This window comes from Brassica rapa, chromosome A08, assembly GCF_000309985.2.
Source record: "Brassica rapa cultivar Chiifu-401-42 chromosome A08, CAAS_Brap_v3.01, whole genome shotgun sequence".
In the NCBI taxonomy this organism is placed as follows: domain Eukaryota; kingdom Viridiplantae; phylum Streptophyta; class Magnoliopsida; order Brassicales; family Brassicaceae; genus Brassica; species Brassica rapa.
In genome coordinates, this window is record NC_024802.2 from 22,775,266 (window position 1) to 22,793,391 (window position 18,126).

At 38.4% G+C, this 18,126-nt stretch overlaps 6 protein-coding genes across 15 annotated transcripts; 2 read left to right on the top strand and 4 right to left on the bottom strand.

Annotated features, from left to right (window-relative positions):
* The first annotated feature begins 49 nt into the window (after nucleotides 1-49).
* Nucleotides 50-2,053, top strand: LOC103836632 (pre-mRNA-splicing factor 18). The gene is made up of 2 exons (XM_009112921.3): nucleotides 50-1,005; nucleotides 1,473-2,053. Exons 1-2 carry the CDS (start codon nucleotides 148-150, stop codon nucleotides 1,890-1,892), a joined length of 1,278 nt encoding a protein of 425 aa, XP_009111169.2. The 5' UTR covers nucleotides 50-147; the 3' UTR covers nucleotides 1,893-2,053.
* On the bottom strand, nucleotides 2,026-4,392 carry LOC103836631 (tRNA (guanine-N(7)-)-methyltransferase non-catalytic subunit wdr4). The gene is made up of 10 exons (XM_009112920.2): nucleotides 4,217-4,392; nucleotides 3,912-4,076; nucleotides 3,636-3,816; nucleotides 3,491-3,547; nucleotides 3,322-3,392; nucleotides 3,119-3,197; nucleotides 2,990-3,049; nucleotides 2,759-2,859; nucleotides 2,616-2,676; nucleotides 2,026-2,543 (listed from the first exon to the last, which is right to left on the bottom strand). Exons 1-10 carry the CDS (start codon nucleotides 4,339-4,341, stop codon nucleotides 2,181-2,183), a joined length of 1,263 nt encoding a protein of 420 aa, XP_009111168.1. The 5' UTR covers nucleotides 4,342-4,392; the 3' UTR covers nucleotides 2,026-2,180.
* Nucleotides 4,393-4,593: 201 nt separating this feature from the next.
* Nucleotides 4,594-6,724, bottom strand: LOC103836633 (putative clathrin assembly protein At1g03050). The gene is made up of 3 exons (XM_009112922.2): nucleotides 6,055-6,724; nucleotides 5,129-5,983; nucleotides 4,594-5,041 (listed from the first exon to the last, which is right to left on the bottom strand). The coding sequence occupies exons 1-3, from the start codon at nucleotides 6,722-6,724 to the stop codon at nucleotides 4,794-4,796; spliced, it is 1,773 nt and encodes a 590-aa protein (XP_009111170.1). The 3' UTR covers nucleotides 4,594-4,793.
* A 376-nt stretch (nucleotides 6,725-7,100) lies between these two features.
* Nucleotides 7,101-9,509, bottom strand: LOC103836634. 5 transcript variants are annotated; one of them, XM_033277746.1, is made up of 6 exons: nucleotides 9,286-9,509; nucleotides 8,650-9,009; nucleotides 8,380-8,564; nucleotides 8,184-8,291; nucleotides 7,860-8,094; nucleotides 7,142-7,778 (listed from the first exon to the last, which is right to left on the bottom strand). In XM_033277746.1, the coding sequence occupies exons 2-6, from the start codon at nucleotides 9,002-9,004 to the stop codon at nucleotides 7,357-7,359; spliced, it is 1,305 nt and encodes a 434-aa protein (XP_033133637.1). In that variant the 5' UTR covers nucleotides 9,005-9,009; nucleotides 9,286-9,509; the 3' UTR covers nucleotides 7,142-7,356. The 5 variants fall into 5 exon arrangements, with proteins under 5 accessions (XP_033133636.1, XP_033133637.1, XP_009111173.1 ...); XM_033277745.1 differs by having other exon boundaries at nucleotides 7,101-8,094; nucleotides 9,340-9,387; XM_009112925.2 differs by having other exon boundaries at nucleotides 7,142-8,094; nucleotides 8,650-9,004.
* A 260-nt stretch (nucleotides 9,510-9,769) lies between these two features.
* Nucleotides 9,770-14,012, bottom strand: LOC103836692 (wee1-like protein kinase). Its single transcript, XM_018653611.2, has 10 exons — nucleotides 12,234-14,012; nucleotides 11,946-12,006; nucleotides 11,770-11,836; nucleotides 11,335-11,583; nucleotides 11,163-11,230; nucleotides 10,963-11,072; nucleotides 10,817-10,857; nucleotides 10,606-10,751; nucleotides 10,152-10,505; nucleotides 9,770-10,063 (listed from the first exon to the last, which is right to left on the bottom strand). Exons 1-10 carry the CDS (start codon nucleotides 12,404-12,406, stop codon nucleotides 9,980-9,982), a joined length of 1,353 nt encoding a protein of 450 aa, XP_018509127.2. The 5' UTR covers nucleotides 12,407-14,012; the 3' UTR covers nucleotides 9,770-9,979.
* Nucleotides 14,013-14,389: 377 nt separating this feature from the next.
* LOC103836636 lies at nucleotides 14,390-17,319 on the top strand. Of its 6 annotated transcripts, none has more exons than XM_033277740.1 (14): nucleotides 14,390-14,677; nucleotides 14,768-14,802; nucleotides 14,881-14,950; nucleotides 15,026-15,074; nucleotides 15,142-15,194; nucleotides 15,287-15,409; nucleotides 15,533-15,665; nucleotides 15,769-16,019; nucleotides 16,114-16,242; nucleotides 16,334-16,467; nucleotides 16,555-16,655; nucleotides 16,736-16,827; nucleotides 16,916-17,046; nucleotides 17,134-17,319. In XM_033277740.1, exons 1-14 carry the CDS (start codon nucleotides 14,654-14,656, stop codon nucleotides 17,198-17,200), a joined length of 1,392 nt encoding a protein of 463 aa, XP_033133631.1. In that variant the 5' UTR covers nucleotides 14,390-14,653; the 3' UTR covers nucleotides 17,201-17,319. The 6 variants fall into 6 exon arrangements, with proteins under 6 accessions (XP_033133631.1, XP_033133632.1, XP_033133633.1 ...); XM_033277741.1 differs by having other exon boundaries at nucleotides 15,026-15,068; XM_033277742.1 differs by having other exon boundaries at nucleotides 14,768-14,795; nucleotides 14,883-14,950.
* The last annotated feature ends 807 nt before the right edge of the window (nucleotides 17,320-18,126 follow it).

The window sequence follows — 18,126 nt, forward strand, 5'->3', positions numbered from 1 at the left end:
GCTTAAGACAACGATTACGTCATATATAATTTGTTATTTGAATGTAAAAACTATTTAATTATCATCCATCACCAATCAATCTCCCGATAGAACCCAATCGTCGGACTCGGCGGCGATTCGATTCGATTGGATTGAAGAAAGCTTCCGATGGATCTGCTGAGGCAAGAGATTCTGAAGAAAAGGCAGAGTCTCTCCGAGGAATCCGGTGGAAAGAAGTTCTACAAGCGATCCGAGATCGAGCAGAAGAAACTCCAGAAGCTTCGCGAGGAAGAGCGACGCGAGCATGAGCTCAAGGCCCAGCGTAGAGCCGCCGCCGCAGCAGCTGATAACGGTGGAAAATCATCTATCGATTCATCTGCTCCTGGCTCTTCTACAGCTTCTGCATCTACCAAATCCTCCGCATCGGAGTCAGCTGCCATCGCTGATTCCAAATCCCTAACCGACGAGAAGAACATCGAAACCCTAACTCTCCCGAGGCAAGAAGTGATTCGACGACTGAGAATCCTCAAGCAGCCGGTGACTCTCTTCGGGGAGGACGATCAGGCGCGCCTCGATCGACTCAAGTACGTGCTGAAGGAAGGGCTGTTCGAGGTCGACAGCGACGTGACCGACGGGCAGACGAATGATTTCCTGCGTGACATCTCTGAGCTGAAGAAGAGGCAGAAGAGTGGTATCATGGGGGATAGGAAGAGGAAAGGTAGAGATGAGAGAGGGAGAGAGGAAGGCGACAGAGGGGAGACTAGGGATGGTGAGCTTAGTAGTGGTGGTGAGTCTAGTGATGTTGATGCTGATAAGGATTTGAAGCGTTTGAAGTCTAACTTCGAGGATCTTTGTGATGAGGATAAGATACTTGTGTTCTACAAGAAGCTGTTGATTGAGTGGAAACAGGAGCTTGATGCTGTGGAGAACACTGAGAGGAGGACTGCTAAAGGAAAGAAGAATGTAGCCACTTTTAAGCAGTGTGCTAGGTACCTTACTCCTCTCTTCAACTTATGCAGGAAGAAGGTATAAAGCACAATCATTTTCTTTTTTCTTACAAGTTCTTGCTTTTGCTTGCTGTTTGGGTCTGAAACATTGTGTTAATGAGAACGCTCGTAAACTTGTTGTGTGAACTTATATAAGGTAGCAAATTGGTATGTAGATTATCTATGTTCTAATCGAATAAGCATACAAAACTATGTTGATCAAACTTAGTTTACTTAGTTTGGAAAAGGAGCACAAATGCACAAACGAGCTTTCAATAAGTCCAATGCTACATAGACAGTTAAGACGTAGAATCGCAAGTAGCACTCTGTTTCTTTACTAATTATATAAGAATGCACCTTGAAATATTTGTCATTGAAGCCTCTGTTATCTGCATTTAGTTAACTCTAGGTGCATACCTGTCTTATTAGGGTAGATTTACTCTTTGCATTGAAGTTTTGTGAGCTCTTATGTACTTAAAAGTTGCTGTGATGGCTTACAAATTGCAGGGTTTGCCATCTGATATTCGTCAAGCTTTAATGGTGATGGTTAAACACTGCATAAAGCGAGACTACCTAGCTGCAATGGATCACTACATCAAACTAGCCATAGGAAATGCACCATGGCCCATCGGTGTGACTATGGTTGGTATCCACGAACGTTCCGCGCGAGAGAAGATTCACACCAACAGTGTTGCTCACATCATGAACGACGAGACCACTCGCAAGTATCTCCAGTCAGTTAAAAGATTGATGACATTCTGCCAAAGACGTTACCCAACTATGCCTTCTAAAGCCGTTGAGTTCAACAGCTTAGCCAACGGAAGTGATTTACAGTCGTTGCTCGCTGAGGAGAGGCATTTTGGTGGTGATCGCGCACAAGTCTCGGAAGAGAGACTCCGCCTCATGCCTTCTCAGAACGACAGCTAGTGTTACATCTTTACTGTGCTTTGTTGTTTTAAACCATTCTCAGATAATTTACGAAACGTCAGAACTCTGTTGTTGCTATCTTATAGAGTATCTTCTTTAGTACATGTGGGTGGTTTGTTAAAACTGTGAGAACAACGTTTAAATTTGCATTTTCGATTGAATATCGTTGCGCCAACAAACAAAAGAGTTACAATGATGAAAAATCACAAAACAAAAGAGTTACAATGATGAAAAATCACAAAACAAAACATTAATCATAAGCCAGAAAAAAAGTTGAGCAAATTGTAATCACTGTGTGGGTTTCTTATCATTTCTGTTGTTTTTCCTGAACTCTCTATTCTCTTCAGAGTATTGCTTCTTCACCATAAGGCTGCACATTGCTGCCCTCACAGCTTCTGCTGCAGCACTCATCACACTCTCTTCTATCGAAACTTTACCTTGCAAATGCTCCAACAGTGTTGTCCCTCCAGGAACCTGCTCGTCTTCAAGGACTGAAGATGGTTCAGCTTCAATGCGCGAGATGAGACGAACCCTTGTATAACCAGGATGGTTGGAACCATTCGAGGCTCCTGATACCATCCATAGTAACCTTGTTGATGTGCTAAAGGAGATACTTGTGGGGATGAAACTACCTCCAGGGATTTTAATCACCTAAAAGATATATATTACACAGTTAAAAACTGTGGTTCATTTACATGGTTTTGCTAACAAGTGTCATCATACCTTTGTAATGGAGAGAGTATGGGCTGATAAATCACAGTGTAGCAATACTATTCCTTGAAAACTGCGTTTTAACATAAGTGGAAGTAATCAAACATTTGATATCTTGAAAGAACCGTATGCATGCTAAAACAAAACAGACTTGCCTTTGAATAGACACTGCTGCAAGAGAAGAATTTGGGAGTGCGCATATATCGGTAACTGTGACTTGCGTTGGCTCACTTTCATTAGACTCTAAATGTTTTACCTTCAATAAGTAAATATCAATTGAAAAAACAAAACCTATGATTTCTCCAACGAATGTCAAAACTACATAAGTCATAACCAAGAGTTCGAAATGCCAAACTAAGAGAAAAATGCAGGAATGAAATGTTTACCGTTGGACTAACGTCACATGTGTCAAGAAGAGACCCAGTTGTAATGTCCCACAATCGAACCTATAAAATTCCAACATCAGCAGCAAGGAGTCTAAACTATACATTAAAAGAGACTTCAAGACCACTTACACTGGAATCTCCACTTCCAGACATGAGGTATCCTTGAGCAAACTCTGGATTCTGAACAAAGGTTATGCAGGTGACGAACCTATCAAGAGTTTAAGAGACAATGATAATACATCAGGTGTTACTTATTCAGTATTTGATTACAATCTCGGTGAGGCTCCAAGAAACCAATAGATTACATGTTGTTGCTTTAAATTCTCACTTACTCGGTATGTCCAAGACAAAAGCTCTGTATTTCATGAGCCCCTTGCAGAGACTTCTTAGGAAAAACAGTCACCTGTGATGTCAAACAAACATAATCACTCACAATAAGAGCAATAATCCGAACAGAAAATAAAGGCATGACACTGTAATTAGTGGACTAGACTAGCTTACCCTGATCTTAAAGTCTCGATCTGAACTAAGAATATATCGACCATCTGGGGAAAACTCCTATGAACAAGAACAGATCAGAATGAGTGACAAAGTAAAGTAAAAACTTGAGCTTCTTACAAGAACAAGACCCTCGACTTGATCTTACCAAGCTAGTAATAATACTACAATAATGGCAAAGCAGCTGCACACCCTTCTTGCTAGGCAAAACTTTACCCTCATTGATCCCATCCAGGTCGACCACCCACACAACACCAAACTTGTCCGCATAGCAAACATATGAATCATCGCTGCTTATAGCAACTGCGGTAACTCTCTTTTCAGAAGATCTGTCATCATTAATAATTATATTAGATTAATGCAATTTAAGTTGGGTTTTAGAGAAACATAGAAGCAAAGTTCTTGGAGTTGTTACTACACTTACATGGTGTTAAGACAGTGCCAAGAATCAGCAGACCAAATCTTAACGAGCTTGTCATCGCCTGCAGATGCAAAAAGCTTCCCACTTGAACCATATCGAATAGCTCTAATGGAATCCTTGTGAGAAGGTCCATCAGATTCATCCACCAAACTAACTGGACGATTCTCTCTGGACAAAAAAAAACATTTAGTGAGGTAATTAAAAGCATTGCTATATTCAAAGTTTAATCCTTTTAATTTAAAGATTATATATTGGTGATTTGAGTTCACAGGAATCAGCTTAAAATTTGAATGAATCAATGAGCTTACATAAGATCGAATACACGAAGAGCCGACCCGACAGTGATAGCGACAGACTTCTGAAATGGATGAACGGATATCAATGCAGGAGCGACCTCGTGTTTGGTCTGCCTTTCTCCTCCTTCTATATCCATTGTTACACGAACTGAAGAAAGTGATGTTAGGGTTTAAGGCTTTAAGCAGTGCTGTGACGTTAAGGTGGGTATTAAGATTCAGCAAATGGGCCACGCGTATCGGCCCATTAGCAATATTTTTGGTTTGTTTTGCTGAGTTTCTCAGTTCCAATTGTATAAATAGAAAGGAAGATTACAAGCTTTACAGAGGAATGTGTAATGTGTACTGTGTACAGTATGGTTGTACAAAGGATATTAGCTAAGATTCTGATATCAAAACATACAGAATTTAAGTTTATCTTTATAAAGTTAAGTCAGAGATTACAATTACAGAACCAAACCTCACATATGCCCCAATGAATTTCACCAAAGTGCAAGAAGAGATGTTTGAATTTGCAAAAAAAATGAAACCATTAGTAACTCTATTAAAGCTGACACAACTCAAAAAAAGAACTGCTTTCATGGTGCAGGAATCAGTACGGAGGTGTGTAAGGGTAACTAGGTTGGTTTTGGTTTGGCCTTAAATTAGTGTGCCCTCCTCTAGAGTATTGGTCCCACATCATCTGTTCTTCCATCAACATTCTCTGTTTCTTCTCCATATCATTCATCTGCACATAATGTGGCGGCGCAACCACCAATGACGCTGCAAATGGATCCATCGTAACCGGACCATTGCTGCTTCCATTAACCGTTGCTGGTGCCGGAAGTGCCAGCATCGTTGCTGTAATAGAAATAGAAAATTCATGTCAAATTAGTAGAATGCAAGAAAAAAAACACACAGAGCAAAAGTAATGTTTCTTTAAAAAACCTGCTGGTCTTCCTGCAGAACCAAACGCCATACTACTTGCGCTTCCACTGGCTCCATAAGCCGTTGAGTTTTGCACTGCGGCGTTCACAGTGCCGTGCTGATACATTCCATTGAGAAGCAACATATCAAAGCCTCCTCCGAGCTCCGTCTTTTGTCCCGATAAGTTTGTAGCTGATTGCACCAAAGCTGCCTCCCAGTCCGCTGAATCATCGTCAAACGCTTCCCATCCAGGACCTGACGCTGAACCGGAACCGCTCGCGTAAGGGCCGTCGAATAAAGCCAATGCTAAGCTATCTCCTCCAGCTTCCCCAGCTACTACATTATCCCCAAGATCCACCAAATCACCAACTTCTTCTTCTTTCTTTTCCTCTGTTACCACTTCTTCTTCCTTTGCTTCTTCCTCACGCTTCTCTTCTTTTGGTGGAGGTGCAGGTAAGGCCTTGATCGCATTCATATCTTCTTGCTCCTCATTCACTTCCTCTGTTCTCTCATCATCATCCTCTTCATCGGCTTCAACAGAGTTTGATTGCTTCGTCTCTTCTAAAGAGGACTTGTCTCTTATAAACTCATCCATGAGATCAAGCTTCTTCTGTGTGATCTTCTCTATCTCTGGATACTCTGAAGACCTAGCGATCCCCATGTTCTTACACCAAGAATAAAACTGATCTAGCTCGTCAAACTGTTTCGAGACCCGACAGAAAATGTCATAGACCTTGATCGAATCAGGTATGTCTAACTCCATGAATCGTTCGATCAAAACGCCCATTATCTCAGTTACGTCATAATATATTTTAAAACTCTCCTTCGCTATCGGATACAGAGCCACAATCACAACTCTGTTGTTCCTGGCGCTCCCTATATATATATAACTTGTTACGCAAGAAACAAAACAGAGAGTGATTAAATAATATAATTTTATACATTACCTGTCGGACGACAAGCCAAGAAACGGTCGAGAAGTTGCTGCAAATGTTGTATTCTGGTGAAAATCTGCTCTGTTTTCATCTCTGCGATGGGCTGTGACCTGACCACTATAGCCGTGGAGAGATTAGCCTCGGGGTTGTCTTTCTTGTCTTCCACGGCATCTCCTCCAACGCTATACACTCCTCGTTTCCCATGTCTCGTTTGCATCCTGTAATCAAGCCTTTCATCGAGGTACAAAGCGTAAGTCCTTACAAAAGCAGAGTAATCCCACGAGTTGGACCTAGAAACATCTCTAAAGTCAGACATGTTGAGAAGTCTTGTCCCACGGCGAGTAGCGAAGAAGATCTCTTGCTCGTAGGCTTTGTCTCCTTCTGCTAAGAGACGTTGGATCAGGATCAAGGTCTTAAGAGCGACGGTCCAGCATTTGGTTTTGTTAAGGCGTCTAGAAAGCGTGTTGACGCATGCGTTGATGTAGTTGCGTGAGTAAGAAGTTAGGCTGAGAATCTCTCTGATGTATTTCTCTTCCGCTGGATACTCTTCGTGACGAGTCGCTTTCACGATGGCTACGTCAAGCTCTGATAAAGAAGCGCTACGACCGTTGACTTTGGCTAGACCGACGCTGGTTTGGTCCTTCACGGCTCCTATGGCTCGTTTGAGCTTACTCGAGCCCATTTTTGTGATTTATTACAATGTATGTTAGAAAAAAGTTAGAAAACTAATGATAAAGACAAATATGTGACGAGAGAAAAGGGAAGAACGAGAGGGTTTTTTTTTTTGTTTGTTCTTGTTTCCTCGTCGTCTCCTTTTTTTCTCCTCTATGTTTTTTTTAGTTATTGTTTGTTTGTTGTCTTCTTCTTCTTCCCTCTATATTTTTGGTTGTTTCGTCAATGTTGTTTCTTTTGGTGTTCGTTGTTTTTAGCATGCATGTCGCCGAGATTTTTGCCGGTGAGAAATAACGCCACGTGGCTTTTATAACCTGTAAACTGTGTGTTTAGTTTTGTATTTACCATTAATGGGAAAGAGGAGAGATATTGATTAAGGTAACTAATCGTTCTAGGTAACCAAGTAAGTTTATACGCTAACGTAACGCGCCTTTAATAGTTTTTACTCCTTGGTAAAAAATCAAATTCCGGGCCATTTGTACTTGTTTAGACCTTGGTTAATAAACTACCAGTTGACAGTAAAAAACATCACCGTTCACAGTTCTTTACATCAACAGTCTAACTACTCACCAGTTGATGTAATTACCCAAAAGTTTTAACAAAATAGTCACAGGCTGTAACAACTAACAAGACCTCCCATCATCATCTCAGTCTCTTGCTTGCTCTAGAAAGCAGAGGTAAAAACTTGACGAGTCTTCTCTTTGCACAACTCATCAACTTCTGGGATTCACGGTACTCCATAGTGACTCTATCATACCAGCACATAGGACAGTGAAAGTTGTCGTCTTCATCAAAGTGAGCCGGACCATTCAAGCATTCTTTGTGAACTTTTGCTGCACACTCGCTTCTGCTACATATCAACAACGACGCTCCTCCTTGTCTTTCACATTTCCAGCATACGTTCTCCGGTCTTGAAGAGGGTGGATCTCTAACCGTATCTGACTCCTCATCGCTCTCAGAGATTAACCAGGCTCCATCTTTCGTACATTTTACACGCAGGTCCAAGCCTGGAGAAGAGGTCTCCCTAGTAGTATTACCCTTGTTAATGAGTTTTTCAGCAGTTGATCCATCTCTCTGCAGTGGAGGACTATCCTCATCGTCGATGACAACTACGTTATCCTTGTTAATGAGCTGTTCAGCAGTTGTGCCATCGCCATCGATCACAATTACTTCGTCTCTCTGCACTGGAGGACTATCCTCATGGTCGATGACAACTACTTCATCCTTGTCCTTCATATTCGTTTGTTCAAAACCAGTATGAACTTGCTCCTCACATACATACCTCCTGTGCTCTGATCGATCGTCTCTAAATACAGGGTCATTTGCTTCCATGGTAGGAGCTGCACTTGTTTGATCCTCCATTGCACTCACATCTCTCAGCTACAAGCTCAAACGAAAAAATAAAAGAACGTTTCAATCTCTTTGTAAAGAAAACAGAAAAAACCAAAGGGTGTATAAGGAAACTTTACCACTTCCAGTGCACATGGTGGCAAAGACATATTCTTATGAGCAAAAAAAGGAAGAAGATTGAAGTTTGAAAGCTCAGGCATGCCCGGTCGTAGTTCTGATACTGTAACCTAACAAACGTTTGAGAAGAATAAGGATACAGCTTCCTATAAATAATACACTTGTGATAGTCATTTGTTTTACAGTGAGAACTCATACATGTTGGAGAATGGCATTGAGAACATGGGTGCTGCTCAAAGATAAATCAAACTCGATTCTTGGCCCGACGACGACCGTGGCAGCAGCAGCAGGATCAAAGAAGGACTCCAAGATTCGAAGAGACAAGATTTCATTAATCCTGCTCCCGTAGTCATTTGTGGTGGGATAACCCATGTTCATCACGTCTGAATAGCAAACAAAAAAAGATTTTTTAACATAAGAGGAGAAAAAGTAAGAAAGAAAGAATAAAAAGAGAGAGAGAAGTAGTACCGAGAATGCAGCGAAGGTCCTTGACGTATTTGGCGACATATTCGATACACCAATACCATTCAGCGATTTGAGGAGGTAGAGAAGAGTATTCCTTCATCACATCCTCAACGCTCAAACCACTCTCTTTCTCTTTCTCTTTCTCTTTCTTCTTATTCTTCCTGTTCTTTCTTCCGTCCACTTTCCATTTGCCACCACCCCATTCGTAGGACGGGTCAGCCCACGGTGGCAGCACCCTGCCTCCTCCTCCTCCTCCTCCTCTGTCATTTTCCGAAACTCTAGTCCCTTTCACCGGAGGAGGAAGAAAATCCCAATCGCCAACCATCTCGGAACTCTCACCGTCTGAATGAGTCTCCATCTGCACTGTTAAAACAAAAAGGAAAAGAGATAAAAAGACTTTTGGGCTTCCTTTAGAGTTGGACAATTCAATGGAAACCCTTTTTATATTATAATCAAAACCATTGAGAACACACGATTGAGATAGAGAGAGACAAGTGTCAATATTTCAAGATATTAAAAAAAAAAAAAAAGAGAACCTTTCGGCAGAGGAAAATGAATTCGAGAGACCCTAAGTGCGATTCAGTATTTGAAGAAACAAAAAGCCCAGAAACAGAGTGTGGCAGAGCAGTATTTACGCACCTAGGCTACATCTATCTTTGATTCCCACCTCCGTTTCAAAATTTGAACTCTCACCTTCTGCTTCTTCCGTCGCCACCTCCGTCCTCCACTTTAACTGCTCCTCACCGTTGATTATCCACACTATTATCTCAACCGTCCAACCTTACCTACATATACTGTACTTAGTTATTAAAAGGCTGGCATCATTATTACATGGGCCTGGCCCATTAATATGAGTAGTCTCTTACGGTAGAAAGTGAAAATATTTGATGTGCTTCTGTTTTCATTGTCTTCTAAATTTTGATGGTGTTAAGTGTTAACCCATATGGGTGTTAACAAAACGAAGATGAAACGAAAAAAAATCATAAAAAGAATCATTATCATGTTGATTTTAAATTTGTATATTGTATATACTGATAAATATATTCATGAAATGATTAATGTGGACCAAACACCTAGTTTTTAAATAATTAGGCAATATATGGGGCTAATATTTTCAAATACGTAGAACTAAAAAGACATTTGCAGAGTATATATAACACAAACACCCACTTATGTCGCTTGCAGTTTCATGTTGTCTCATATTCTATTTTCTCAAGTCGACAACAGCCCACAATGTTAAATATATCGTCCTTGAGTCCTTCTACCTTTTTCATTACTCATAATTTACAAAATTGGAGTTTTACTCATCAACATCTGAGAGAGTTTATGAATCTCAACCTCGAATCCTATCGAACATGGGGTGCTCCACTAATTCTCTAGCAGAAGGACGACGACTTGGGTCACGATCCATCATTGTCTGTTTCAAAAACATTGTTAGAAACTGTCTCTTAAAGGCCATGTTCCAATAATGTTCACAGTGACAAGAAGGCAAATTAACGACCTACCTTAAGCAGTTGCTGTAACTGTAACGAGTGACCGGGAAGAAGAGGAAGTTTGCCTTGTTTGATATTGAGGGACTTGTTTCTTGATTCTCTAAGTGGGGATCCTCTAATCAGCTCGTAAACCGTGACACCTAACGAGAAGATATCCACTTTATCAAGATGCTCGTAGTTTTCGTTTAGTACTTCTTGTGGCATGTAACGTGCATCACCTTCCTCTACTGGCAAGCTTTTGTCCAACCGCGTTGCACAACCGAAGTCACCGAGCTTGCAGACACCGTTCTTGATGTATATATTGTCAGGTTTTACATCTAAATGAGCTATTCCTTTCTCGTGCACAAACTGTAACGCCTTAGCTATCTGAAAAAAGACAATCGGTGGTACTATTATGTATACAAGAATTATCAGGAATCAAGAAACTCTCTACATACTCAATTTTTTTTAATGAAAGTGTGTGTACCTGATGCATAATCACCAAAATCTCTCGCTCTGAGATCCTAAGAGAAGATTTCTTGGACAAGCTGTGATCACAGAGTTCCAGTTGAATGTACAACTGCTCGTTTTCAAACCACGAGTTGTAGTATCCCACTACATTTTCATGGAATCCTACATACAAAACAAGTTAGAAAAAAAGATAAGGATAAGAAGGTGAAACAAGGAACTGTACTGACCTAGAGCAGCAAGAGCTTGAACTTCCATCATAGCTTTACACCTGCAATAAACTCGATTATGATTACTTCAATTAAATTGATCCAAACAAGTTGAAATACAGTAAAATCATTCCTTTACTAAGAAAACTAATGGAGAAAAATTTTACCTCTCTGAATCTAGATACAGCTTCCTTGTGCTGTGTTTCACGGCGTACAAGCAACCATCAATCCTCTTCAAAACTTTAAATACGCGACTGAAATTCCCAGCACCTATTTGCTGGAGAAACCAAACCAAGTTATGTTAGAAGCAGCAACATAGTTCCATCACTTTACAAAAAAGATTTTTAAAAAGCCTTCTTTGGCTTACCTGAATTTCATGAAAGTCTGTGAGATATCTTGACAAGCCATCCCCACCCATGCTTGCAGGGAGAAAACCTACATTGCAGATACAGTTATTACATTTTTACAGAAGGGTCGTCAGAATCCTTAAGCCTTTCAGAAAATTCTTAAACAACAAAGTGAGGGTAGAGATAACTCACTAGCACATTTAGACCTCTGATATCCGAAAGGGTCAGTAGCTGTATCGGACTCATTCATAACATAAGGATTCTTGAGGCAAGGAGGCGGCATAACCCGAGACCGAAGAGCAACTGCGGACCGTGAAACGTATCCAGTCCTCTCTGTTTTATCCACCATGATCTCGTCTATGTCAATATCATCATCCTCTTGTTCATCTACTCTATATTTTGAAGCCCAGGTAGAATCTGAAGTATTAAATGTGAAACTGTCTGCATTATTGAAAATCATTGAAAAAGTTTAGGAGAATAACACATCACCAAACTATCTAGATAATACTTCACTGAATCTTAAGACAACAAAGACAAACATAAATGTTGGACAAATAGTTGAAACAGGAGAATCAAACATAACCAGATCTGGAAAATCTAGGGAGAAAAAGTGAAATGAAAGCTTACCCTGGCGGCATTTTTTGCTTTTAGCTGAAGTTAGTTTAACAGGAGACCTCGGACAAGGAGAATGATCCTACAATTAAAAATAAAAACAAAAGAGAGAAAAACTTATACATTGGAGATATTGGTGAAATGAATTAAAAACCATGGATAAGAAGACTAAACGCTTTCTCTGAGTTTACCATGCTGATGTTTAAATCGCTCATCAAGTTCTGATTGTCCGGAGTTATATAGTCAGGTGTGCTGAAAAACCAATTTAAAAAAAAAAATGAATTTATTACAAATCACTGGTAAAGAAGAGCATCCAGCATTCATCAATAACTCAGATGAATCTATTAACAAGTTTTTAGCTTTCTTTGAGACTTCAAACAAAGGTTGGTGAAAAATAAAGGTAACATCTTCAAATTTACATTTTCACCCTAGTTCAAATACAATCCTAGTCTGACTAACAAATTACTCGAATCTTTTACCAGAAGAAGTCTTGGCTGAGAATGAATTCCTTCTCTCCCCAATCTCCGTCTGCACCCAACTCATTCCGGAGCTCCGACGACTCCGCAGCATTCGACGGCGGGCGATTATCGAACGAAAGCTTCGACAATTGACCGAATTGAAGCAGAGAGTGTCGCTCTAATGTCCCCTCCATCTTCCGACTCTTCTTCGTTCGCCTCGTTTCGATTGTGCCTAGGCCTTTCCTCTTCCCCAACAGTCTTCGTCCTTTCTTCCTCTCGAGCAATGGAAATTATAAATATATTTTAAAATTTGCGCGCTCTCGAGCTTTTTTTTTTGGGAAGAATCAAATGCAGCATCGACTACGGTGCACTTTGTCTCTTATCGATTTGCAACCGTAGATCGTTCCGTGTATTAGCTTTTCGTCAGAGATTAGGTGGAGGTGCAGCGGATGTTTTGTGGTGCGTGTCATGTAAGCTTTGGGGTCCTTAATAATAAATTATTTTTTTCCATAATAGCACTAGCACTTGGGCCATGATGCAGGAATTTAAATATTGCACCTTTTGAGATATAAACAAGGTTTAATAATGTTTTATTGTATTTCCAAATTACGATGGTATGATTGAATGACACTTTTATAGTAAATATTTGGAGTAAATCTTTTTTACTCTGTATTCCACTTAATTACTATACCAATCAAGTTGAATGAAAATAATTTCCATATGATTTCAGCTGAAAAAAAACTGAAAAAGGGTAGAAAGTTTTCTGCTTGTTTTAACATGAGTAAAAGTTTTGATAATATAATTTTTAATAAAGTTAAAGTGTTACTGAAAAATACGATAACATCTTATATAAAAGAGAATCAAAATTTCTTAAAACATCTTATCTTTCATAATGGAGGATACTATCTTAGATTAATTATATAACCCAATCAATAGGTTCTGTTTGACCTCCTTTTATTATTTTTAATATAGTTTTTATATATGTAGACAATCAGCTGCAGTGTTCAATCTTCATGTTGTCTCATTGTGATTTCTTTTGATTTATACAGAGAAAAACAATAAAAAGATACAAGTAAAAAACAAGAAAAGATAAGGAAAAATAAAGGTTTTTATTGTTGCATCTTCACCAGTGATTAGTATTGAGATGCACAGAATATCAAGACAAAAGTGAACACATATGCGAAGAACCCCCACACATATATTGATATGAAGACATCAAAGTGTTCATTGTACGTAGAATGTGATGTCATCAAATAGGGAACAACCCCCTTTATCAAATGAGTAGAGGTAGGATTATCAAGTTACGGATTATAACCATTTCATTTATTGTTTTACTAAATAATTCGACAGCATTTATTACGAAAGTAAAAAACAAAAATTTCTTATTTTAATGTGTTTTGTTACATTTTTACATTCATTTTTTTTTCATTCTTTCTAACTAATTCACTAATCTTATATACTATATAATTAGTATTTATTTATATTTTAATCATAATAATTCAACATGTTTAAATGAATTCTCTCCTGATAAAAATTCAAATCAGTTAATAAATATTTTTTATTTGTTTACAGAATCAGATATGCATAGATATTTGGATACTTGTTCAGATATATATCATTTTTTGGGTATCAAGTTTTTTGGATTTTAAGTAAGACTCCGTTAGAATATTATAACTTTATGGATGAATTTCGAATCGGATCTCCCCGAATCTGGATGAGTTTGGTTAGCATCTCCAACCTATTGCTATTTTCATCTCTATAATAGCATTTAGAGGTGAAATTGCTCCAACCCACTTCTATTTATTCCTCTATAATAGAGATCTCTATTTTTTCCTCTATTTATAGATGAAGAAATAGCATTACTTTATTTTTTACTCTATATTTTAGAGATTGATATTTTAGAGAAATACATTAGAGCATATCTCACCTCTATTATAGAGTTCCCCTATTTTAGAGGTGAAAATAGCAAAATACATTGGAGATGGTCTAAGCTATAGAAATTTAAAAATATTCAAATAATCATATTATCTGATTTGGTCATGATTTTTTGAATACAATTAGTTATAGGACGACGTATCTAATACATAATACTAATCATAAAAACCAAATAACAATAGATAGAAAACGTAAGAACCAGTAGCCGTGTGGTTACACAGATCAAAATTCTAGTAAAAGTTAAAAATGCAGGCAGTAAAATGTTGCACGAATCTCAGGGGCTAGGATGTTAAATTGAGGAGTTGTGGTGACGATATGTAGTTAGTTATAAATACGGGATGCACAAACAAATTAAAAATTGTGTGAGGGTTTTAGTGAATCGGGCCAATAAAAGCTCAATGAAAATAAAATATACACTATTAAAGAAATAGAGAAGCCCAGTTACAAAGTCGATCACACTCTCGGTTGACGAACACCGGCGAGATCAATTTGAACGGCGACGAAGAATGTGGAGGCGAAGCATCGTACCGGTGACTATCCAAACAGCCTTCTGAATTGTTAAGCTCTTCGATTTCTTCCTCCCAGACATTCATTTGATTTTCCGTTTTGCTAATTTTCAGGGAAACCCAGATTCTGATAGCATATCTGGTGAGGACTGATAGGGCATTGATGTTCGTCTTTATGTCTTTCATTGTCTAAAAGAGTGATTCTCAACCCGCTCTTTGGTATTTGTAGAGGAAGAGGAAGAGCATGTCGATGTTAGTTTGGGAGAAAATGATGATATGTTGTGCCCAAGTGACAAGGCAATGTTGAGTCTCTACATCTGATTTTGCCCAATTAGGTTGCAGTTTACTCACAGCTTTGCTTGGATATTATAGGGAAGAGGATTACTTCTTCAAACAAAGCTCGAGAAACTCATAGGTTTTGCCTTATCTTTGCATTTGGTAGATTACATTTTAGGAAAGAGCTTGCTTATGTGTTCTTTCTTTCCCAGGTGGTGAACCAAATTATGCTGAAGAGACCGGCTATATATCTCTCGAAGCAACCGTGAGTTTTTTTTTCTCTCGCTAGCTTCTTGTTGTCTCGAGGAATAATGGAATTGAATGGTGATGGGAGATATCTTGCTCTCTTATTCGTAGCCAAGGAAGATATCTTCCTCTCTTGAAGAAGTTCCTGATTCCCCTGAGGAGAGTTACTTTGCTTCTTCAACTAGAGACGGCTTGACATGCATATCTCCTCATGAAACTGTGCCATGTGATGAGGTTATTATCTAATATCTTACTTCGTTAGTACATTTCAACGCATCTTCAAAAGTATTGTATACAAGTATTGACTGCCTCTAGTTATGTTTTTTTTTTTGTAACGATGATTATTGTTGCCTTCAGATGCCACATGATGACCCAGTGGCAACTTGGTCCGCTATAAGTAAAGAAGCCAAATCACTACTCCATTTGAATGGCATTGCTCCAATCTCATCGTCCCATTCATCTGCCCTCAGAGCCAAGAGAGGCAGTAAAGGTATCGTCCCAAGTTGACACCACTAAGAAATGAAAACTGAAACAGACCATGTGTGCATAAACTTATTGAGATCCTCTGAGTTGGGTGTCTTATGTCTTTGCAGTTGTGAAAGACAATGCCAGGCCAAAATTTTCGTTTCATTCACATGCTCATGGAGAAAAGTCTTCCAAGATAAGTGACATGGCTGAATACTTTGAGCCTCCTGATGATGATCAGGCAGCCATAGAGGAGGATCCAATCGCTGAATGCCCCAACGATAGTGATGAAATATCAGATAACACTGAGGATGCAGTATCGATGCTTTTAATCCCACCTCCAGATAAGATTAGAGTGACAAAAAGAAGCTCTAAATCTGTAAATTTTTCCTTTTCCAGTGGATTAGCAGTTGATCTTCTACTTTCTCTCAGTTTTCTGTTTCTTTCATTCATTGGCCGTCTATTTGCTCCAGTACAGCAGGCGCCAAGGAAAATGTTTGAAATTCGCTCATAAAGGAAGTTCAACAAACATCCAAGATAGTGATAGTGCTGATGATGAACTTCCTGGACCCATGGATAGTGGATCATCAACAGATGACGAGGTCTTTTTCTCTTCATTTCCTTTGACACTCTGCAGGTCCTCTTCTTTTCAAATCTATATTCATATCCAGATACTATTGTTTTGTTCCATAGCCTACTTGTCAAAGCTCAGTGCCAAACATTTCCAACCAGAAGAGACAATTTGTTGGAGACCTGTTTAATGAAGCAGTGAAAGCTTCCTCTTTGAACAAGGAAGGTCACTCATTCGATTCACCCAAACTATCTGGGTAATCATATCCTCAAACACCTTTCAGATTCCACACTTAGAATCGTACAACATCAAAACCCATTTTAATGTTGCATTTGATCTGCAGTGGCTCTAGCCTGTATGGGAAGCTACAACAGATCATGAAACAAGAAAAGGAGATGGAAATAGAAATCACGAAGAAGTTGCAGTGCGGAATGGGACAAGCAGGTAATGCTGATTCGTAACCTACTTTAGTTAATACTTAAGTTCGTCTGCTTGTTTATCTCATTTCCCATTTCATAACTCAGATGCGTCGAGTTATATTGATATAAAAATCATGTCAAGACATTTGGAGGGAAAGCTCATTGTCTGCAAATGCTCTGTCATAGACCTTCCTGTGGTTTCTCTCTTGATCTCTTAATTAGACCCTTTGAAGATGTATCAATCAGATTTGTAAGCATTGAGTTAACACACAGTCGGTTTTGTAGGACTCGCTCTTGTTTAAGAATACACAAGCTCTTGCGGCTAAAGATACAGAAACAACAGTCATTTTTAATCCGAAAGTGTGTGTGGATGTTGATATTGAAATCGGGAGGTTTGTCCGTGTACATGCGCCATGGTCAGTTTCCATCCATTCTTTTAGACTCTTACCAATCATGTCAACTTAAGTAGTTTGTGATATATATAAGCTTTTCAAATTCAACAGGAAAGAAATGGAAGTGAACAACACCAAAGAGGTGATTATTTTGTGTTCATATTTCTCCAGTTTGTAATGTAACTCACACAAATGTCACAAGTATAAACTCTCTCTCTGTACTTACCATGTCAGTAAAAAAAAAAAATGTTTATGGAAGTGTTGTTCATCTTTCTAGTGGAAGCTCTTTAAAGATGATTAGTTACTCTTATGGAATGAAATATTTGGTTAGAAGGGGGGGAAACTAATGTGATGACCCGACAATCCACGTGAACGCAGGTCAAACTTTGCCTAGTAGATAGGTGTTCAATCCGGATATCGGTTCGGTTTCGGTTCGGTTTTTTTCGGTTTTCGGTATTTCGGTTAGTAAAATATAACTACCATTCTAAATCCATATTTACTTCGGTTCGGTTCGGTTTATATACCGTCGGTTTTCGGTTTATTCGGTTATATACCAAAAAACATAATTATTTTGTTTGAGATCATATTATATGAATTTTAGAGTCATATTGTCAACACCGTCATTTATTAAAAATATATTACATGTTCAAATAAATGAACAAAAAAATTAAAAATGCTTCTACCATCAAATAAAATAATCAAATCTATAACTAAAATCAAAGCTTGAAATTTTGAAAATAAAAATATGAAACAAAATAGAAACATAAAAGAAAAGTTTTTTCACTCTTCCATATTTAGTGTTCATTAAAGTCATGCTTTTTCAATTGAAAATTTTCCATTAGTTATTGTCCATCAAATTTATAATCTTCATATTAATTTAGTGAAGACTAAAATAAAACAAAAAGATCAAAAAAAGACTTAGAAAATAAGATGTCTGAATTGCATGTATTGTTATTTAGTTATAGTTCAAGTGTTTTACAAATTAATGTTTTTATTACTATAAAATTATGGTAATAGTTATTAACACAAATTTAACTTATGTAACAAATATATTTTCATGTATTGTTATAAAATAGATACATATTTACATGTTTCTACTTTTAA